Source organism: Monodelphis domestica, chromosome 7, assembly GCF_027887165.1.
Source record: "Monodelphis domestica isolate mMonDom1 chromosome 7, mMonDom1.pri, whole genome shotgun sequence".
Classification (NCBI taxonomy): Eukaryota; Metazoa; Chordata; class Mammalia; order Didelphimorphia; family Didelphidae; genus Monodelphis; species Monodelphis domestica.
This window is the reverse complement of record NC_077233.1, coordinates 213892259-213915979: the sequence shown is the minus strand read 5'-3', so window position 1 is coordinate 213915979 and position 23721 is coordinate 213892259. Positions and strand designations below refer to the sequence as shown.

Genomic DNA, 23721 nt, shown 5'->3' with positions numbered 1-23721 from the left:
AATTAAGCTCAACATGTTCTCTCAAAGTGCCACTTGCACTGCTGACTACTGATTCAGATTTATCAGGGCATGCTTTAGGGCAAGAGAGGGCTATTTCTCACTAAAAGACTAGCTTTGTGCTTATAGAGGAATTTTGGAAGTGGCTTCCAAGTGTCCTCAGTACCTGACTTACAAAGCAAAAGCCTCCAATTTAGAGGCATTCAGCATTTATTCAGAAACAGGGATTATGGGGGTGGCAAGTTGGCCCTTGAGAAGGAAACCAAAAGCAGCCAATTGGATTTGATGTCCTGTGGTGGAAGGCTTGAAGAACTGCATCCAGGTTTACATGTGCCCCCTTCTACAGTATGTGCCTGTGAAGAGGGTTAGTATGTGCCAAAAAGGCACATTGCGAAACTCAAAATGAAAGTCCTTTTATGTTCTGGGCTGCCCTTCATGTAATGTCACATGCCCCACTTCCCTGCCCTCTTCACACTTCTAGGTCTCCTCCTCGACCAAGTCCTGGCGGTCTACATTATTCTGATGAAGACATCTGCAACAAATACAATGGAGCTGTGCTAACTGAGAGTGCAAATCTGAAGGAGAAATCTGTAGATGCATCTGAATCTGAGGTGAGTACTTTTCTACAATAGCAGTGCCATTTCTGATTAAAGAATGTAAACATTTTCTGACTAATAGTATAAATGTAAAGAATCCTTATACTTCCAGAGTACTTGATACTCCTGGAAGGCATGCTTTCACTTGAGCCTCATCCTAGGAGTCAGTTGCCCAGCCCCAAAATGCTTGCTAGAGCTTTCTAGAGCTTGAATTTTGCTGATACTTTTTCAGAACACAATCCATACTCCATGCTGCAGTGAATTTGTTCAAATGAGTTTATTCAATACTAAACAAAGGGGAAATACTCAAACATCTAGCATAAAGTAGATTTCAGTTACCACCATCTCTTGGTCTGGTAAAGTCTCAAATCTCATAACCCTAAACCTGCTGCCTAGTCTTATTTTGTTATATAGATTATCATCCCTTTGGCCCCAGAAAATATACAATATTTGTACTCTGTATTCTCTCGATCCCTTTATGTCTTGCCTGCCATGGTTCCTAGTCCCATAGATGTCTTCCCATCTGACCCTTCCTATATCACATCATGGATATTTCCCATGGTGTTTAGGTCACCCTGCATTGGTGGTATCTAAATCCAAGTCCTTAAAATCTAGAGCAGCACAGAATAATTACTGTAGAGTACAGTACAGTACAAAAGATATTACTGAATTTGTATCAAGAAGGCAGTTTTAAGTTCTAGCTCTACTGGCTTTCTTCAAATCCCAACTAAAATCCCCTCTTCTTTGAGAAACCTTTCCTGATAACCTTTAATACTAGTGTCTTCCCTTGTTGATTATCTCCATCTTGTCCTTTCTATCATTTGTATGTAGCATAACTTGAACAGAAACAACACAGTACACAGGTCTTAATTTTTGAGTATCTAGTCTGTAAGTACCATCTGAGATGCTGTGGAGAAAAAGTCATGTCAACAAGCATTTATTAAGCACTTGCTGTGTGTAATGTACTAAGCAGTAGGGTTGTAAAGAAATTTAAAAACAGCTCTGCTTTCAAGGAGCTCACGCTCTGATGTGAAACAAAATGAAATCAACTATATTCAATCAAGAAATAGATAGAATAAATTAGAGATTATGGGGAACTGGGAAAGGCCTCTTACAGAAGACAAGATTTTATCTAAGTCTCAAAAAAATGTCAGAGATTCCAAGAGGAATAAATAAAGAAGAAGACCATGCCAGGTATGGAGGACAGTCACTGAAAATGCACCAAATTGAGAGTTATCTTAGACAAGAACAGCAAGGAAGCTGCTATCTCCAGATGTTAGAATATGTAGAAGGGATCAGAGTATAAGAAGAATAGAAAGAGAAGAAGTAGTCAGGGTATAAAGGTCTTTAAAATCTAAACAAAGGATTTTATATGTGATCTTAGAAGTAATAGAAAGTTTATTGACAAAAAGGGGAGAAATAATCAGACCTAATCCTTAGGAAGATTATTTTGATAGTGGAGTAGAGAGAGGAAAGATTCTTCACTAGAGTGAATTGTTAAAATTTATTTTGGTTAGACTGAAATATTTAATTGGTGGTGGCCAGGGATTTTATTTCTAAATCCCAAAATGAATTTCTAAAGTAAAATGTAATTTATGGTAGTTTACTTACAACAGAGGGAAGAAATTAAGGGATAGAGGGAGGGAAGGAGGGAGAGAGAGAGAGAGAGAGAGAGAGAGAGAGAGAGAGAGAGAGAGAGAGAGAGAGAGAGAGAGAGAGAGAGAGAGAGAGAGAGAGAGAGAGAGAGAGAGAGAGAGAGAACTCCTGATTCCTCTGAGCCAGGTAGAAATTCTAAGGCCCTAATCAGGGAAAAGAATCTCAAGATGATGGGCCTTTCTCGGAGGTTCACACCTCCAGAAAGGCAGGGAAACTAAGTCAGCCTTTCACTCACCACAGTGACCATCTAATAGAAAAGCAGTCTGAGATCTCCTGCACAAGTTCCTCCAGGGTCGATTTCCACAGTCAAGTCCTAGTGTCTGTCTTCCAGTCTCTCCTCAAGTGTCTGTCTTCCAGTCTCTCCTCTGAGTGACTCTTCTTTACTCCAAGCTCGAGAGACTGATCCTCCAGTCCAACTCTGAGTCAGAGTTCCTCCGGTCTCTATATCTTCTGGCCTCTGTGGTCCTCTTTTTAAAGATCTTTTTCTCTTGTGTCACTGCCCCTAAATTTCACATCTACCAATCACAGTAGATGTTCTCTCCAGGACTGCCCACTCTTTAGTTCGTACCTTTTTTGGTTAGATTATACCTTTTTTGGTTATATCACACCTTTTGTAGTTAGTTCGCACCTTTAGTATTTAGTTACTATTTTGTAGATTAAAATGGGTAGATCTACTTCAAATACTGAGTTAACACTTTTGGGGATTAAAATCTAAAAATAGACTGGGGATTACAAGTCAATCTTCCCAATAAAGGAAGAGATAAGTACCTTCAGTGTTACAATCAAGGGATTACAATTTAATCTTCACAGAAGAAAGACTTAAGGAAGAAAGATCTAAGAAATTTTTGCAGTAGCCCCAGGAATGTGGTGAAGAGGACTTGAACCAGAGTGGCAGCAGTGTCACAAGAGAGAAAGGAGTATATACAAAATGTGTTGCAAAGGCATAATTAGCAGGATTTAACAACAGATTGATATAGAGGGTATGGGTAAGAGCGAATGCAGACTCACAGCTGATACCAAGGCTGTAAGCTGGTTGACTGAGAAGATAACGTTACCCTTGAAAGTAAGAGGAAAGTAAGAAGAGGCCAGGGTTTGGGGAGAAAGATAATTAGTTCACTTTTGGTCTTTAGTATCCAGTTTGAGATGTTCAGTGGTCATTTGGAGATAAAAGACTGGAGATAAGAAGAGAGGTTAGGAATGAACAAATAGACCTAAAAATCATCTGCATAGAAATTATATTTGATTCCATGGGAGCTAATGAGCTCACCAAGTAAAATAGTATAGCAGGAAAAGAAGAGAGAGCCCAGCAAAAATGTGGAGGAAATCTATGATTAGTGGATATGACTTGGATAAAGATCCAAGAAAGGACACTGAGAAGGAGTGATCAGTCAGATAGGAGTAAAACCAGAAGAAAGCAGTGTCACAAAAATCTGGAGAGAAAAAAGTATCAAAGCAAGTTATCAACAGTAGTAAAAGCTTCAGAGGTCAAAAAGGATGAAGCCTGAGAAGAAGCCACTAATTTGGAAATTAAAAGATCAATGGTAACTTTTGAGAGAGCAGTTTCAGTTAAAGGTCTCTGACTTGAAGGACAATAATATAATTGGGCAGAACAAATATACACATGAATTGATATGAGAACCTCTGCTCCTGTGGTTTCCTAAAAAGACTACCTTTTCTTTATTCCTATCTGTGATTATCAAAGGCATAAACATCTTTCAAGGCCTTGGGACCACCCTCTCTAATGAGAAGCCTTCTTTAATCTCCAACTGTCCATAGCCTACAGTAAACTCTTCATCCTCCCATATTCTATAGCACTTTGATTATATTACTCTCATGACATTTATCACTTGCTGTTTTACACGCTAACCATTCAATTCAACAAGTACTCATTAATGGCCTTCTATGTACAAGGCACAGTTCTAGACCAGGAAGATACAAAAAGGAAAATGAAAGCCCCTCCCCTCAAAGAGCTGTTTGAATCCAAGGTCTCCCAAGAGTCTTAGCAGTTTTCAGCTGCTAACACTTCATACTATACTAAGACTTTGGGGGCACCCTGTATTTGTATATTTTCATAAATTCATAGAATGTGAGCAGCGGAAAGGGACCTTGGGGATAACATATTTGGGCAGCTAGGTGGTGCAGGGGACAGACTATGAGACCTGGAGACAGGAAGACTTAATCTGGCCTCAGACACTTGCTAGCTCCATGATCCTGGGCAAGTCACTTAATGCCAATTGGCCTAACCCTTACCTCTCTTCTGCCTTGGAACTTAGTATCTATTCTAAGACATAAGGTAAGGATTTTTTTTAAGAGACTACTTTGTTTAGCAGGTCAACATTTTCAATTTTTTTCTTAATCAACTGACTGATTGGAAGGACACATCTACAAAACTACTCAAAGAGCCATAATATCTTCATCTTTTTCTAACCCAATCAAGAAAAAAGGCACAATAGGATATCTAAAAGTCATCCCTGTCAAGTATAAATATTGAGACATCTTGTAGTTATTGATGTAAGAGGACAAGGGTAGGAAAGAAGAGGATTTAAAGAGTGATACATCTTCATGAATTCAAATATAGCTTCAGACCCTGGGTAAGTCACTGAAGTCTGTTGGCCTCAGTTCCCTCATCTGTAAGATAAGCTAGAGAAAGAAATAGCAAACAACTCCAGTATCTTTGCCAAGAAAACCCAAAGAGGGTCACAAAGAACAGATATGACTAAAATGACAACAGCAACAAATTAATCACTTCAGGGAAACTGGGTTCAACAACTGGGGAATGTCTTCCTGAACTCAGAAAAGTGGAGCAATTTGTGGTTATAAAAAGGAAAGTGATGCAATTTGTGGTTATGGTAGGGGAGAAATTGGAGTATGTTCTCTACTTAACCAAATGGAGAACAATTTTCAAAATGGAAGTACTTGAGCTCAGACAACTTTTATAAATCCAGTGGTAAAGAGAAGTTAAGCTTCTTGCCCAAAACCATACTACTTGTCAAAGCCAGAACTTAAAATCAGGTATTTGGGCTTCTAATCCATCTACTAGAACAGAGAGAATTTTTACTTTTTTTCATTATTTTTTTTTAAACCTTACCTTCTATATTAGAATCAATACTGTGTATTGGTTCCAAGGCAGAAGAGTGGTAAGGGCTAGGCAATAGGGGTCAAGTGACTTGCCCAAACACAGTTGGGAAATGTCTGAGGCCAGATTTGAACCTAGGATTTCCCCATCTCTAGGCCTGGCTTTCAATCTACTGTGCTACCCAGCTGCCCCCCAGGTGAGAATTTTTAAAAAGTAGAGTGAGTTCAAGTTTATCAGTGAAGGCTTCTTGGAGATTGTTATTTTGAAATCTAAAAACACACCTCTATGTCTTCCTGAAAAGATTAATCCTTTCCATGGTTTGCAATAAAACTTCTTGGACCTCTGACTCCAGATTTTTAAGTCCCAACTAAAATTCCACCTTCTACATGAAGCCTTTCCCAACCCCTTTTAAGTTCCATGCCTTTCCTCCATTAATTGTTACCTATTTATCCTGTGTATAGCTTGTTTTGCATTTGCATTTGAATGTATGTTGTCTCCCCCTTTAGACTATAAGCTCCTTGAGGGCAGGGAATGTCATTCTGCCTCTTTTTGTTTCCTTAGTATTTAGCATGTTTTTTTGATTGTAGTAGGCATTTAATAAATGTTTATTGATTAATTGATTGACAACTTTGTTGGGACTGAACTGTAAAAGAACCTGGATGGCTAACATATAGCCAAAGTCTCAATCTTTATCCCCACAACTAAATGTCTTTTATTGTATCCCTACGTGATCACTTCCCATCTCTCACTCTCCATCCTGTTCCTAATGAGATAAGATGGTGAACTCAGTATTCTTTCCAACTCCTCTCTCTTTTTCCCACCTATCTTCTAATACAAAGCAGTGTGCACATAGCCATTCTGGGATTACCCTGTAACTGGATAGTTGTAAGCTGTATCTTTCTTAGAGAGACTTTCTCCACTTACAATTTCTAGAGATGGGCTAGCAAGTGAGCACTGTAATGCCAGAGGCATATTCTTTAGATGCTTCTTAACACTCTCTACCCTGTAGGAGGCTGGATCTTCCTTTGACAGCTCCGGTGCTTCCTTCCTCCACATGTATCTATTCAAGAGGTTGGACCAATATTTGCCAATTATCTTGCCTTTTTATATCATTTATCCATTCGACAAGTATTTTCGTACAGAACATTGCATGGGAGCTTTGTTGAATGATCAGAAACTAAAATGCAAATGCATTAGGGCAGTATCATGAGTATTAAGTAGATCAGAGAAACAACTTTGTGCCCCCATTCATTATCACTCTTTCCTAAAAAAAAATTTTTCCAAGTTTGGAAAGTTGAACCTTTTTGAGTAAACACAGTCAAAACAACGAAGAAGCTCCCAGTGAGCATCTTTCTCTCAGATATCCATAGCCTAGAGTGAAAGTACCCATCTGATATATGCCCAGGCTGCACTTTCCCCTAACATTCATACTCTAAATCAATATTAAATCTCAAATAAGTTCCACCTTTCCACTTCCCTCCATGCTGGGCTGATCAAACCCAAGGATTCAGGCCACTGATCCCTCTGAAAGAGAACCTATAAACTGTAAGGATAATTTTAGTTTTTGTGACTTGAAATCTAAATAATTGGTCATCAGGGATGATTCCCAAATAATAAAATATCCAAGTCAGCTGGGAATTATGAAGATTTTAATTAATATAAATGAAGGGATTAAGAAGAGAGAGAGAGAGAGGGGGGAGAGAGAGAGAGAGAGAGAGAGAGAGAGAGAGAGAGAGAGAGAGAGAGAGTTAATTAATTTAAACTGCTCTGGCTCAGGCTGAGCCAGGCAGTAGTTAAAGGCCTTGGCCAAAGTGGCCTCTCTGAGCCTAAGGGAAAGGGAGTTAGTCTTATCACTTACCATAAGACCGTCTCCAAGGAAGCTCCAGTCCTCCACTGAACCCAATCTCTTGAACTGAGTTCCGGACCGAATTCCACTCTGAACTGAATTCCTCAACTTTACTCTTCCTTTTAAAGAAATTTTCTCTTATGTCACCTCCTCTAAATTTTCACACCTACCAATCACAGTAGATGCTTTTTTCCAGGACTGCCCATTTTTAGTTCTCACCACTCTTTAGTTCTCACCTTCTCTGGTTAGATTATATCTTCTGTGTACTTCACACTTCTTTGTTAAGCTTGCCTTTTGTGAGTTACTTGACCTTTTTGTGATTAATTTAACCTTTATAGGTACTTAACACCCTTTTGTATTAGATCTAAAAATAGACTTAGCTTAAAGTTCTAGCTTCACTATAAGGTATGAGTTAAGTACCTTCATTGTTCAATCAGGAGTTTATGACTTTATCTTCCCCTAAAGTATGTCTAAGTATGGATGGAGTAATGTAAAGTTCCCAAGACATTCCTGATTCTTTTAGACCAAGTATCTCCATTGTTACAATAAGGAAATAGCTAAATAAAATCTTCTAAAGTACAGTCTGAGTAGTTTTTAAGATTCACAGAACCCAAACTAGATGGGTACAGCACATGGCATTCTGGTATGACCACTTTCTGTTTTTTTTTGGCTCAGTTGTAGATACAAAAGACATTGAATTCACTGTCTATCGGTATGGCCAAGAGCTGTTTTGTTAGAGCTTCATTTGGCACTGCATGAGGTGCAAAGGGCTATGCTTGTGTTTCAGACTGAGGGTTGTCAAGTGAAATCCTATAGAAGCCTAGTGAGGAAGTTCTATTCCAGCTTCAGCTGACTAATCCAAAGACAGCATGAGGGGAAAGAGGAAACCAGTTTTCACCCCCAGCATTTTTGTTACCTAAAGCTAAATTTTGGACTCATTGGTACCATGCAAATGGCCCTTCTTAGTTAGCCTATGCAACGTCACTCCTTTGAATCATGCTCTTTCTCAGAGTGACCCCAACACCTCTTTGGAATACATTTCCCTTCTATTTAGCTCATTAGTGTCCATGAGCTGAGGTACAGAAGGGAAGAAAGAAAGGAAAGAACAAGCATTTATTAAGTACTTACTGTGTACCACACACTATGCTAAGCACTTTGCAAATATTATCTCATTTGCTCCTCACAAGAACCCTGGAAGGTTGGTGTTACTATTCTCTCCATTTTATTGCTGAAGAAACAGAAACAGAGATTAAGTGACTTATCCAACATCACACATCTAGTAAGAGTCTGAGGCCACATTTGAACTTGGGTCTTGCTGACTTTAACCTAAGCATTCTATTCACTATACCATTGAGCTGTTTAGGAGGGAGTCGGTATTGGGAATAGGGCAAATTGGGCCTACTTTTAAAGTCAATGAAATGTATCTAGTAGGACACTTTGTGTTGTTTTTTATAATGATGATAATATAATATATATAATCATAATATAATAGTACAATTATTCAGTGATAATTATTTTAGAATTATCCAGTGGGACCTCTTCTAGATATGAGAGGTGTTTAGAAGCCTGAGTTACTCTAAGTTTTCTGGGCACTATGAGGTTTTCTGTGTGGATGAAATGTGCCACATCTATTTTTCTCCTGAGTTCTTTGATATATAATCATGCTACATCTAGACTTTGATGTTGACTTGTTTGGGGGACTTCTAGACAGGAAGTGCTAATGGGCTCCCAACAGAGGTATCAGTGGGGACACTAGCTTTTGATCATCATGGAAGTGTCACTTGAGACACTGTGAAGTTCAGTTAGAGTTTGGGCCACTTCTGTTTTGTAATCTCCTTAGATCTTTCATCTATTCTGTTTCTGCTTCTTATCCTCTTTTCGTTTGTATTCTCACAGTGCTTAGGAAATGATGAACTCTATTTTCTCCAAACTTTTGCTTCTTAAGTTTTATTGAAGTGAAATTACATGTTTTATTGCATAAAATTTAGAAGGAAAGAAATGCAGGCCAGTTACAACAAGGTATTTCAAAAGCTCAGAGGCTTTGATTGATAATGATATTTCCTGTGTTCTCTTTTGGTTCTCTGGTTGATTTGGATAGAGAAATGATTTTCTGATTTAACCTTCAACTCTAAAATGTAAGATAGAGAAGCTCCTCCAACAGACTTAAGATGGTCTAAATGGGCTCCATATCCCACATTGCTCTCCTCTCAGCAAGAAGAAACTGAAGTATTATATGTGGTGTTAGACACGTGTTATCATTGTTAAGGAAGGTTGGACTTGATGGATCTCTTGAGCTCCGGAGCTCTGAGCTTCAGTGGCTAGAGCCACACTGTTACCAATATGATGAACCCTTGGAAGCAGAGAGCTTCTAAGCTATTTAAAGGGTACAAACCAGACCAGGTTGAAAACCTGGTTCAAAGCCCCCATGATGACCAACAATGGAATTGGACGTAATGAATGGCCATTATACTTCCAGTGGGGCAAGGTGGAGAGATCTAGTCTCAAAAAGAAAAGGAAGAAGAAACAAAGTCAGAGATCAGAACTACTTAGGTGGCATCACCATCATCATTAGGAATGGCCAGTGAATGATCTGAATTTAAGATTTGTACTCTACCTACTAACCAAAGGGCTGGAGGCAGCTTCCAGATTAAAACATAGTAGCAGATAAGACAGTCAAGGAAAAAAATAATGTATAAAATGTATCCTATTTATAACATAGCTGGAGGCTAGAACTGGGCCCAAGTGAATGTTTTGACATAACCATCTGTTCAGCAGGGAGGCAAGAAGGACAATTCTATCAGAAGGGGAAAGACAGTCTTTCCCAGGCCCCCTTCCCGACCTGTACTTTTTCTTTTTTAGACAGCAATGAGAATAATGAATATAAAGCTATAATGGTTCTCTAGTTGAAAGAACTTTTCTGAGTAGGATTTTTTTACTGAAGAAATGGTGATGCCATTGTTTCTCCCCCTTTTTCAACCATTCTCAGAGATATTATTCCCAAAGTCATCATTCCAAGAATCCTGTCCCAGGATCACAGAGTGCTGACTGACTCATGCTGCAGGGTATTGTACTCAAAGTGTCATATAACACATGCCGTATCTATTTATGCTGCTGTAGTTAGAAATAATAAGTTCCATCCACAAATGCTGTTTTTCAGCACTGCTACTTATGAATTTATATTAATATTACCTCACAAATCATGGTTTGAAAAATCCTTTTCAACATTCAAAATGGTTTTCAAATTCCCTCCCACATCAACCGATGAGACGCACCCCTGGTACCTAATTCATCCCCTAATAATGTTTGAGGCTTTCATCTTGCCAATAAAATACCAAAATTGTCAGGCATTTTCTCTATTAGTTGCTTCACAGGCATCTGTGTACCTTTAGAAACTCTGACAGCCAATCTGATGGCAGAGCCAATCACATACCATCCCTCTACAGTTTCCTAGGTAACAAACACACATTGCTACTTCACACCATGTAGGGGAAAAAATGCCAGTCCTGCAGCATTTTCATTTTGTCAATAATTCTGACTCACTAAAATATATCCCCATTAAAAAATAATAATGTCATATAAACAATCTACAGAATGGGTAGCAATGAGAAGAATGGCATTTTAATACCTTTCTCACTAACTCACAAAGAAAGGGAACCAGAGTACATGAGTCTTAGTTCTTAATTGAAACTATGATTAGTTTTATTAGCAAGGCACTGGGTTAGGTGATATTCCAGAATTCTGAGCCAGGAGTTTCCAAGCCCCATTCTCCATCTGCTCTCTGGGAAATTTTTACTCCTTCAAGATCCTCTCACGTTGGGGGACACCATTCTCTGCATCTCAATCTTCCCAGTCTTGGGAAAGGCCACCTAAGGTGCCTGTAGAAGTGAAAATGAAAGGAGAGCAGGAGAGAATTGGCTCCAGCTGTCCACTTTTTGCCTCCTATTAACAAGGAGTCTTAATGGAAAGGAAATGCCTCTGCTGAGTTACAATTTAGTGCTTTGCCCTCTGTCTTTATAGAGGATCAATACGAAGCTATCCATTTCAACAGCGTTCCTGTATCTTGTAAAACCGTAGTTGAAGATATCGTTCACTTTGTTACTCAATGTCCCTTTTACAAGGACCCAGGTGATAAATTCTTGCTTGAGTTTAGGTCCAGGACAAATGTTGTCTCGGAAGATGAATTTGTATACTTTCTTTTGTCAGAAAACAAAACTATTTTCCTTCTTACCTTCTTTGCCAGAAACTTAGAGACACATTCAATGCCCAACTGAAATTGGCTCAACTCTAGTACTTGCCTGGGAACATCTGTTCTCACCACTCCCTTTCGACAGACAATCTTAGATAGGTTTCCTTCCTAATTACCCTTAGTTTGCATTGCATTTTAACTTGTAACCCACCATAAGTTTTCCTGGAAATGGGTGGGTTTAGAAATCCTGAATAACTAAATAAAAACAATGGGGAGGAATGGCGTGGATTTAAAGTCCAGACCAGTGAAAAGGTTGTGAAGTTGTTTTCCCATTATGTAACACTGTTGAGAAAGTTATTTAGTATTATTTCTAGAATTGAATGCCACTAAATTTAATCTTCAGGGGTGCTACAAATGTACTAAGGTGCTAATGGCTTACTATTTCATATTTTTATTCTTATAAGTCTTCAAAATATTTTTTCTTTTAAAGAATGAACTAAAATCCATTTTCTCCTTCTACTCAATGGAAAAGAAAAATATAAAACCCAAACTTTCTTAGCAAATATGCATAGTTAAGCAAAACAAATTTCCTCTTTGGTCAATGTCTAAAATATGTTTGATTTTGCATCTTAATCCATCCACTATTAGATGAGTCGCATGTTTCACCATCATCTCTCTGAGATGAATGTAGACCAGAGTTCTTAAGTCTTTTCAAAGCTGTTCATCTTTACAGTATCATTGGTAGATGCATTATTATTCTTGCCCTAAAGAAGTTTACATATAAGCTTTTTTAAAAGCCAAAAGTCATAGCAAATTATCCAAAGTATGGAACAAACATTTCAGTTTTTATCCATATTTCCAAACTGCTACTGAAGCCAAAAGAAGAGAATTTGGCATATTTCTGCATTGCAGGGAATTATCTACACAGCATCTAGACATTGAGTTTTTGAGACCAGCTCTGGGACACCATGACCAATGGATAAGGTACAGATAGGAATTGAATTCAGATTTGGTTCTTCCATTATGACCTATGGCAAATCACAGAATTAGATGATCTCAATTAGAAAAGACTTCAGAAGCCCTCTCGTGCAAAGTATACTGAACCAAAAATTCCCTTCTCTTTTCCTCACCTATAAAATGAAGAAATTGGTTTAGAATCTAAAAGTGTGAAACTCACAGCCCATGGACAGAAAGAAACCAGCAAAATTCACTAGTGGGGCAGAATCAAATGAAAATATAATTGGGAAATGTTAACAAGATAAATAAAAATACAATGCAACATAGATAATATTAATTTGTGTTTTTCTAAGTCAATATATGGCCCACAGGGATAATTTCTATTTGAGTTTGACACCACAAGTTTAGATAGCCCCATATTCCTTTCAGTTCAAAGTATAAGGTTTGAAAGTACTTTTATGTACATTATCTCATTTGGTCCTCACAACAACTTTGTGATTATCACCCTCAATTTATAAGTAAGGAAACTGAAGCTCTAAGAAGTTAGGGACACAAAAGCTGGTATCTCAGGCAGGATTTGAGTTCAAGTCTTCCTGATTCCAAATCAACACTCTATTTCCCATGCCACAATTGCTCATTGCCTCACTCCCTTTGTTGGTCACACGATACAATTTCAAGATTACCAGTGAGGAGAATCACACTGCTTGAGAAGTAAAAGAACAAAGAAGTGTGACTAGACAGTGGTTAATTTGAAAATTAATGGACTGTTAAATACAAATCAATAATATAATATAGCTTCCCTCCCAAAAAAAGGTTAGGCTTGGTGAATGATTTTATCTCAATTTGGAAAGTGCTCTCTTTTTGAAAATTCCTAGTGTAAGCCTTTACATTTATCCATATTAAAGTTCAGCTCATTAGATTTGCCCCAATATTCTAGTCTGTCAAAATTTTTTGGATTCCAACCATCTTGTCAGTTGTGTTGGCTGTCTCTCCAAGTTTTGTGTTATCTGCAAATGTGATAAGCAGGCCAGCTATGCTTTTATGCAGGTCATTGGTAAAAAAAAAATGTTAAAAGAATTAGCACTGGACCAAGCACATATCTCTGGGAGACCCTACTAGAGAGCTCCTTCCAAGTTGAAATAAGATCATTGACAGTTCTTTGGTCCTGATATTTGAGTCCCAGCATCATCTAGCTGTACCATATTCTAGTCCATTTCCTTCCACATTTTCAACAAATTTGAAATATTTTGCTAAAATCTATGTAGATTAATTCTACGTCATTCTCCTGACCCATCAGTGTTATTAGACTGGTCAAAAAAGTAAATGAAGTTCGTTATGTACTATTTTTGAGGAAGCCTTTCTGGATCTTTGTGATCACTGCTTCCTTTTCTAGATATTAATTAACCATCCCTTTAATAATATATTGTAGAATTGTGCAAGACACGTAAGTCAAATTCACTGGTCTATGGTTTTCTAACTCCATTCACTTGACTTTTTTTTAAAAATAAACCCTTACTTTCCATCTTGGAATCAATACTGTATATTAGTTCCAAGGCAGAAGAGTGGTAAGAGCTAGGCAATGGAGATTAAGTGAGTTACCCAGGATTACACAGCTGGAAAGTGTCTGAGGCAAGATTTGAACCTCGGACCTCCTGTCTCTAGGCATGGCTCTCAATCCACTGAGCTACCCAGCTGCCCCTTCACTTGACTTTTTTGAAAACTGAGACAATGTGGAACCTTGCTCAATTCTATGGTAAGGGCTAGGCAATCAGGGTTAAGTAACTTGACCAGTGTCAAAAAGATAAACATATCTGAGACAAGATTTGAAACCAGGTCCTCCTGACTCCAGCTTGGTGCTCTATTCATTATGCCACCCAGCTGCCCCATTTCTATGTAACTTATTTTTTAACCTTTACCTTCTCTCTTGGAATCAAAACTCAGTTTCGATTCCAAGACAGAAGACAGGTAAGGGGTAGGCAGTTGGGCTTAAGTGACATGCCCCAGATCACACCATTAAGAAGTGTCTGAGGCTGGATTTGAACCAATGTGCTCCCAACTCCAGGCCTGCCTCTCTATCCATTGTGCCACCTAATTGTCTCATCTCTACTTGACTTTTCAAAGATCACTGATAGTATCTCATCAGTCAGGCATGTTAGTTTTCCCAGTAATTCATGTAGACTTGGTTATCTGCTCTTTTACTATGTCTCTACCTATCTTGGTTATCAACTGCCTGTTGGCTATATGCTTGTCCTTTCTAGTTCTGGGCAGAAAAAAACAGAAACATATAACTTAATCTTGCTGAGCTTCAAATTCCTCTATAAAATAAAGGCATTGCATTAACTTGGTGATCTCTAATGTCCATTTCCTCCAATTCTATGACTTTCTTCTAGGTTTCCATAAATATCAAACTCCTTAAGTTTATGACAATGTTATTGTATAAACCAGAAACCATTGATTTTCCCATTAAATCACTATGTGATGTTAGTCATGTTAAATCACCTCTCTTTGCCCAAGGCTTCCTTATAAAATGAGAACGCTTTTCACTCTTCCTATGGCTAACAGATGTGATCATTTTTATAGAGTGCTAGACTGGACTAGGTAAAATTTGAATGCAGATGAAGTTTATCTTTCTTCATGTTCCCTTTCAATATTCTCCATCTCCCCAGTAGCCAAGGGTTCTCCAACTCAAACTGACTCTTAGGAGTCATGAATGCCTTAGCATGAATTAGTTCAATGCCATCCTTTTCAAGAGTATTTACATTTTAGCAGAAGAGGTTCCCAGAGCAATAAATTGTTGCATAATGACAGGAACTGTGACATGGTGGTGAAGCTGATCTGAAATGGCTGGGTTTGCTGGTACCCCTTCTAGACATTCGTTAACCATCTCTTTGTAATATATTATAAATTTTACAAGATATCAAAGTCAAATTCACTGGCCTCTAGTTTTCTGACTCTGTTTGCTTTACTTCTTTGGAAAGCTGAAGCAACATTGGCCCTTGCCCAATTCCCTTTCCTTATACTAAAAAGTGAAAAGGAACCATCTACTTATAAGGTCAACATTACTCTGAAATTTGGAGAAATGAAGCTTTACAAAAGCTTAAAGTAGGATGTGGAAGGGAAGGAGAGAATTACATTTTCTTGGAATTTGAATGTCACTTTGAAACCACTCAAGCTGGTCCCTTCTAGTATGTCTAGCCACAAATATGTCAATATTAAGGACGATGGTGACTGATCTGTTTAACATGAAGGAGCGTGAATACTTCAATTTTGCTTCCATGAGCTGCTGGAACTCATCACAGGCCCCAGCAAACCAGCAATCAGCATGGAAGTCAACAAGCATTTAGTATAGGCTTACTAAGTCTGATGTTCTGTGCCAGGTGCTGGGTACATATAGACAAAAAAATAGTTTTTGCCCTTGAGGAACTTCCATTCCACCAGGAAAGATCACAGACAGTGCTTGCCAGATTGCTGAGGCCAAGGCCCACAAACAGCAGTCTGGCCATTCCTCCTATGACCCCTCCTCTCCAATCACCATCTGTCATATGGGGAGGGGTGAGAGAGGCTCCTATGGGCACAGCTATCATCATATAACCCTGACCTTGGAATCTTATGAAGGCCTGCCAGCCTGGCTTCCCCTTTTATCCCCTAGCAGGGAATGAGATTTCTATAGCTTTGTCTAGGCCAAGCAGTTTGGCTGGACAACAACAACTGCAAAATGAACTTGGACATGGTTCCTGCTGAGGATATGAAGACAAATACCACCATCATGAAAAAGTCCTTTTGAGCCTCCACTTATTCTAACTATTGATCAGTTGAGCCATTTAGAATGAACTTGAACCTGGGTTAGAGTCGATGTTTGTTTGATTCAAGCTGTTAAACTCTCCAAAAAGGCAGATCCGCATCCTTAGGAGTGATTTCTTCTCCGCTGATATTCTGGTGTTCCTCTGGCCACTTTCTTTGGTGTACATGACTGGAGTCACTGGGTCTTCAAGGAATCTGGAGAAAAAAGCAGACATGTTCAAAAATGATTTAGATACAGAGAAAATTCTTATTTCAAGGATGGCAAAACAGAAATGGCAAAAATAAAAGCTGAGGGGAGGAGGGAGGCCAAATGAGGACATTGAGTCTGGCCCAACTGATGTTTCTGTGTTTAAACTTTTTAAAAATCCTTTTAGTAACATCAGCTGGGCTAGACCCAATTCCTCACCTAGCCTACCTTTGCATCTGCCAGTAGGATTGTCCTTCTTTAGGCAAAAGAAATGATTTCTATGTATGATTCTTGTGAATCAATTCAGGCTACCTTCTAAAATTCATGAAGGCATTACTCCTTCCCCACCTCAACTTTCCCAAATGACTAAATTGGATGGCAGAAGGAGGAGAGCCTATGTGGAAAGTTTTATAAAGAAATCAAAACAACTTTCAGCCTGTTCACTAGAGAACTTACAGATTTTAAAAATCCATTTAGATTTTATTCCTTTGGTGTTGATTTACATGGAAAGAAGTAAGCCAAGTCAGCCTGACAGAGTGTTTTGTTTTTCTTTTTAAACCCTTACCTTCTGTCTTAGAATTAAGTATTGAGTCCAAGCCAGGAGAGTGGCAAGCACTAGGCAACAGGGGTTAAGTGATCTGCCAGGATCACACAGCTAGGAAGTGTCAGAAGTCAGATTTGAACTCAAGTCCTCCCAACTATAGGCCTGGCTCTCTAACCACTATGCAACCTAGGTGCCCCTATAGAGAGCTTTCTAATGCAGTAAAGTAGTGGTGCTCCCTTTGACCCTTGCTTTGACCCTAGTGGGCATCTGCCGCCACTATTCCCTCCTCATGTGTCTTTCTTTTAATAGGAAGTATTCTCTTCTTCCTTGGTTCTCAAATAGCATATTGTTTGACCCCTCCTATACATATCTTTAAATGTGCTTTGTTATGTGTATGTACAATTTCCTAGTGGCCCACCTAGAACACAATCCTCCCACATCACCAGAGTATCCTTGCTACTGCCTTGCCTTGTACCTTTTATTATTCAGTCACTTTAGTCATGTCTAACTCTTTGTGAAGCCAATAGAGGTTTTCTTGGCTATGATAATGGTGTGGTTTGCCATTTCCTTCTCCAGTTCATTTGACAGATAAGGAAACTGAGGTAAACAAGGTTAAGCAACTTACCCAGGGTCACACAGCTAATAAGTGTCTGAGGCCATATTAGAACTCAGGAATTTGAGTCTTCCTGACTCCAGGCCCAGCATGGCACCTATTCCTGTACCCAATTGGTGCTTATTCATGGAATCATAGATTTCCAGAAGAGGGGGACCTCAGAGACCATGTAGTCCCACTTCTCATTTTATACATGAGGAAACTAAAAAGGTTAAATAATTTATATGATGTTACACAGGAAAAGGTAGGGGCAGGAGGCAGCTGGGTAGCTCAGTGGATAGAGAGCCAGACCAAGAGTTGGGAAGACCAGGGTTCAAGTCTAGCCTCAGACACTTCCTAGCTGGGTGACTCTGGGCAAGTCACTTGACCCCCACTGCCTAGCCCTTACTGCTCTTCTGCCTTGGAGCCAATACACAGTATTGATTCTAAGACAGAAGGTGAGGGTTTTTGTTTTTTTTTTAATGTCAGTGATGGATTTTATACTCTACTTTCTGACTACAGATCCAGCACTCTGTCCATTATACAATCAGGATATTTGCTGAATTGAACTGAATTCACCCTTCCTACCTTTTCTCCCTGTCATAAGCATCCAACTCCAGCCAACATCACAACTCTATCACTTCCTAGCCGTGTGGCCCCTGGCCAGTTATTTCTCCTGCCCCATCGGTATCTTGGTGTATTCATCTCTATAGGAGGAATAATAATCTACAGGTTTTTATTAAGAGTGAGCTTCTTAAAAATTAAGGCATTATGTAAATGTGAGATATGATCATTGATGCTACTCACCAGCACTACCAAAAAAGACTTACCTTGTCAGGCTTATGGTAGGTGTTCCCTCCTAAAAGCCAAGACACTGGGGCCCTTAGGTGGCCCGGGTTCGCATCTGGCCTCAGCTACTTCCTTGCTGTGGGGCCCTGGGCAAGTCACTTAGCCTCCTCTGCCCTTCTTTCTTAGAGCTGTTCCTCGGATAGAAAGTCAAAGTTTAAAAAAGCAGAGGCACAATCTCTGCCCCGAAAGGTTTGCTAGAGTCCATTTGGTGAGACGGGACCCACGTGTACAAATATAAACAGCAAAGAGAGACAGAGGTGATAAGTGCCAAATTAGAGGCCTGGCACCTGGCCTGGAGCAGATGCTCCAGGAATGCGGTAGGAGGCATGAGGTAACCGAGGAGGAATCAGGGCCATCATGGAGGAGGGCTCTGCCACCGAGGCCCAAAGAAGGTGGGCACCAATGAATAGAACATGTGGGTGGGACAGTGAGAAACCGCTGTGCTTGGAGCAGAGAAGGCTCGGGGAGGAGTTGGGGGAAAGAGGAAGCTGAAGCCGGATTGGGGAAGGCCTCGGAGCAGAGGGGGACAGCACACAGAATTCCCTAGGCCCAGAAACACCATCTGTTTGGAAGAAAAGCCCAGCAAGCAGCAGCAGAAGACCTCCCTTTCCCCTCAGCCCTCCTACCTGCTTTCTGTCGGGCTCTAAGCACATGGGATAGCGCTCCTTTGCACGGCTGACAGGAGCCAGATGCTAACAGCTGCTTTCTTGTGTGTCACAGATGCTCACAGCTATTTTTCTTCCCCTGCTACAGGCCACAGACTCCGATTATGAAGACGAACTGCCAAAGCATTCCTTCGTTAACCATTACATGAGCGACCCCACCTACTATAACTCGTGGAAGCGCCAGGCGAAGGGCGTCAAGCATCCCGCGGCGTACAGGTACGAGGAGTGCGCAGCCAATGACGCGGAGCCCTACTTTCAGACTGTGATCACTACGCAGAGCGCGGGGGGCGTGTACACCCCGACGGGACAGCAGGCCCCCGGCTCTCGGACTCCCGTCACGGGTTTTTCTTCGTTTGTCTGACGCCCTCCAGGCTCCAGCACAGTGGGGACTCCCGCCGACGTTGGGGTGACGCGGCCCGACTCCCGGGCGGGTGGCTGGTACAGTGAACTGTGGGTACATTTCTCTATCAGGGTAGAACGGAGGCGAACAGGAATAAGTCTATTTTTTTTTTTTTTGAAGACAATCAACGCCAACAACAGAGCTGAAGTTTTGTTTAAAAACAATTTCTGAGAAGCAACAATTTTAACCACTCACGAATGGTAGGATTTCAATGGGAAGTTCTTTGTTGTTGTTTTAAAAGCCTTTTTTTTTATTTTTCCAGTAATACCACCTCAGGAGGCAGCCTCTGTCTTTCCTTTCTCTTTTTCTTTTCCTTTTAAGAGAAGGCATATTTCATGGGTGCGGTGGCTTGGCACCTCTGAGACTCCTGAAGATTTCAAAGCTTTCCGTGTCTCCATCTTAAAGGCCGAGGAGGAATGATGGCATGGGAAGAGGACGGAGCGGTGTGTGAAATATCCAGACGGACTCCTAGCTTACTACTTTCTCCTTTTCTACCTCCTCTTTTGGGGAAGAAACTAGTTCACGGGATTGATTCTCCGTGGTAGATCGGCCTTGATAATGAATACTCTCCCAGTACTTGGTTCTGTTTGATAGCCCCTCCCCTTGCCTGACCATTCCTAAAACCCTCCCACTTGGCAGTTTCTAGCAGAGAAAACAGTTCGAAGGCTCTGTTCCTGGCATGAGATAATGCAAATGGGAAATCATTCCAAGGTGGTATCCTTCTGACCTGTTGTGGATTGAGTCCTCCCCAGCATGGTCTAGCCCAGGGGGCATTTAACAAAGACCACATGATGGTACAGGAAGTGTGACCTGAGGCTTGGTTGGCCACTACTCAGTCATGGCAGCCGGTGAAACTGCTTCCACCCCGCAGCCTTCCCTTGCTAAACCAGACAAAGACAACACTTCCAGGATTGCCTGGTATTTGAGAAGGAGGCTTCCAAGAGGGGATTTTTTAAACCATTTTTTTTTTAATGTCACACTAAGTGAGTGAGTCTTTGGTGTTTCCAGGTGCCTTTTTATTGTTCAGCTTTGTACATGGAAAAGCTAGTGTGTCTCCAAATAAAGCAAAATGGCTTTTGGGGAAAAAAAAAAAAAAAGCAAGGTTGTGAATTACCTCGTGCACATTTTAAGGCTCCCTTGGTGCACTCCGGCTCCAATCCTTTTTCTTGTCTTTTTTTTTTTTAAGTAAGAGTTTACCTTCCATTTGTTTTGTATCCTCTGCCTTCTTGACCTCTGGAACCCCTGTCAGTTCCTCAAGAACCAAGATCAGCTCTCAACCTCTTGGTTGATGGTTATTGAGTTTTGTTTTTGTTTTTGTTATTGTGGTTCTAATTGTTCCTCCTCCCAGCCCAGGGGAAACATTCAGGAGCTATTAGGGAAAATGTAGCCTAGACTAGGATCCTATCAGATTATTTTTGCAACAGGTGTCTGGAAACCACAGGACAATTCATTGGCCTGTTGATTTCTATACCAGAGCTAGCCTGAACATTGTCATTTCCTGCAAAACTGAACGTTGGTGTGTGCATGTGTGGGTGTGTGCGTAGAACCCTCCCTGGCCACTGGACACCAGCAAAGGTAAAAAGGTCTGGGCTCCTGGGAACACCATAAAGAGCAGGACCAAGAAACAGAACTGAGACAATTCCTGTGGGTTGTCAGTGTCCCTTAATGGCAAATGGAGAACTGATGATGGAGAACTCTCATTCACCAGTCAAATGCCACTACCCTGCCTTGAGGGTATACTGAATAACTGGACAGTTTCTGGCACTACCAGGGAACAATTCTTCTAAACCCATGAGGAAGAATTCATAGCTTGTAACCCAACCATTACCTTTCTCTGCCTCCCTGGAGCAGAAGAGACTACCTTCCTACCAAGGGTTTGGACCTTCAGGGTCTGCCAGTTGTTATAAGAAGTACTGATGGGGCAGAGAATTCTTGGGTTGAGTAGAGTCCTCCTTTAGCTCTTCAAAGTTGGGCAGAGAGAGGAGAGGGTGTAGGGAAGGGGGAAGGAAACACTTGAGTTTTGGGGGCTGGGGAGCACAAAATTCTAAACTCTAAACCAAAAATCCTAAAAGGTCCATCCAAAGGCTTTTAACCATGAGATAACTACCCACAGTTCACTCTCCAGAAAATTACTCAGAAGTTATGAGATACAATGTCCTGGGTCCTTTCTGGTCTACTGGCAGCCACAAGACAATTGCAAGACAAACCACAAGACGACTTGAATTTCTTTTGAAGATGAACACAGAACGTGGACAAAACCACTGCCTTTTGTGCACTTTGACTGCTCTCCTAAGCCATACGGACATTGCTTTAATTAATGAACCAAGAAAAAAAAGTTTTAAATTGTCTTAGTTTGGGGATGATTTGGTTGGATTTTTTTTAAAGTTTCCATGAAAATGATATAACAGGTTTTTTGGGGGCTCATGGTATTTCTTCTATCTTATCTATTTTTAGTAAACTTTTTTTTGTATAGAAAAATTGTTTGTACAATGTAGCTGCCTTGGCGCTGTGATCACTGTCAGGATATTAGTGTCTGCACATGACTTAACCACTTTGCGGGACCACGGATTAGAAGCAGTTTTTAAGATCCAAAAAGGTCAACTCTGCCCAATGGAAAGGGTCTGTCAGAACTTCCCAGAGCAATGTGGCCACTGAGAAGTAGCCACTCTCATTTGTATTGGAAAAGCAGAAAATAATTATCACCCAAGAGAGATGGATGGGGGTTTAATCCTTTAAAAGGAGAAAAGAATATTATAGAACAAGACTGAGGAAATGTTTCCTTCTTGCATTCTTCTGTAATGCTAGAAAATATCATGTTTGTCAATAGAAATGGACTCTCCCCATGAAAGAACTCAAATGAACTCCTAAGATTTGTTAACCAATAAAAATGACTTCTGCACATGACAGTTATGCTAGTCACCATCAAGAGGACACATAGTTGTTTTTCTAGAAATAGGGATATCTATGCACTCAACCATCTATATTTCCCCTCCCAATTCCCCTTATTTGATGCAGGTTTGCCTGGTGAATAGCTAGAGTTAGAAGTGTGATCCAGGACCACAGAAGAGTTTTATCACCATCAACTTTCTTGGTGCCCTTAGAGACTGAACATGTGGCCTTGGTCCCTAACACTAATTTCAAGCCAACTGAGCTAACTAAACCAAACGTAAAGTTGTTCCGCTCCTTCCTTTGGATTATCCAATCTCCCTGTCTTTAGATGAAAAATATTCAATATCACAACAAAAGTATATATGATCTTGGGCAATCCGGGAGTCTTTCCTAATCCCTAGGGATAAGAGAGGCTTATGAAAGCAGACAGCCCACTGTCATGTAAAGCATTCACAAAGATACCACCAGGTATGTGTGCTCACTTTGCAGACTTTTTCAATGCTGTGCTTGTATTTGGCAATGATTGGACCGTAGCATGGTTTTTTGCATAAATGATTTGTAGCATGATTTTCATTTTTTGAAAATTCTTAGCACACAATGTAGTTATTCTCCCAACTCACAATCCATGTATTTCAATGTGGTTCTTCATTAATTAACACATCATCTCTGTAGTACAGACTGGGTCAAAAGGTGGGAACAATGTAAAGCTTTTTAGCTGAGCTAGTCAGCCCCAATGATAAATAGTTGCGTTATTTTTCATCCCTAGGCCTACCATGTATCTCCTATCCTCTCCCCATTCATGAATAGCTTGAAATCAATCTGAAAATTAAGAGAGAAATTTGTAAAGGTTTCCCTGCAGTGTTCCCTGTGGTTGTGCAGAAAACCAGATCTCATTAAAACACACACACACACACACACACACACACACACACACACACACACACACACACACAACACTCCACAAAACCAATCTATAGAAAGACAGAGAGGTGCTATGGGTACAATTTTAATAAAATTTGTTTTTCCTTAAGTTCGTGTGGTTTTCTTCAAGTAGCAAACAGTCTTTGGGAGCTGCAGGGAATGCTTTTACTTTGGTTACTTAAACCACATAACAAGGAGGGGCACAATGGCTCCAACCTCACTGGGGGAAATAGTGGCCTTGTTAGAGCCCTCACTCCATCTGTGCCAAGGCAGTAAAGATGAGACAATGTGATGGGAGTCCAGAGACCCATCTCTGGGTCTTCACCATCTCGGTGATCTTGGACAAGTCACTTATTTTCTTGCTTCCTTACTGAGTAAAATTTCGGGAGTTGGACTAGCTGGTCTCCAAACCCGCTTCCCCCTCTGATAGTCAAGTTGCGCCTGTACCAGAAACACCAAAATAACCTTTTACAAAACTGGCATGATAGCGATAACAACTGAAATTCCTCAAGGACTGAGAGGCAGGTGTCAATGTGAATAGCCAATCTTCCAAAGTACT

At 40.3% G+C, this 23721-nt stretch overlaps 1 protein-coding gene and 1 long non-coding RNA gene across 2 annotated transcripts in view; one reads left to right on the top strand and one right to left on the bottom strand.

The window, feature by feature from the left end:
* SDK1 (sidekick cell adhesion molecule 1) overlaps nucleotides 1-23271 on the top strand; it is a 1320044-nt gene extending 1296773 nt beyond the window's left edge. Inside the window, 2 exon segments of the mRNA XM_007498416.3 lie at nucleotides 479-608; nucleotides 19041-23271. Coding sequence (XP_007498478.2) covers nucleotides 479-608; nucleotides 19041-19313 — 403 coding nt within the window. The 3' untranslated portion in view covers nucleotides 19314-23271.
* Nucleotides 16093-19045, bottom strand: LOC103102869 (uncharacterized). The gene is made up of 2 exons (XR_001623375.2): nucleotides 18914-19045; nucleotides 16093-16310 (listed from the first exon to the last, which is right to left on the bottom strand). It is a non-coding gene; the product is annotated as an uncharacterized LOC103102869 (long non-coding RNA).
* Nucleotides 23272-23721: the final 450 nt, after the last annotated feature.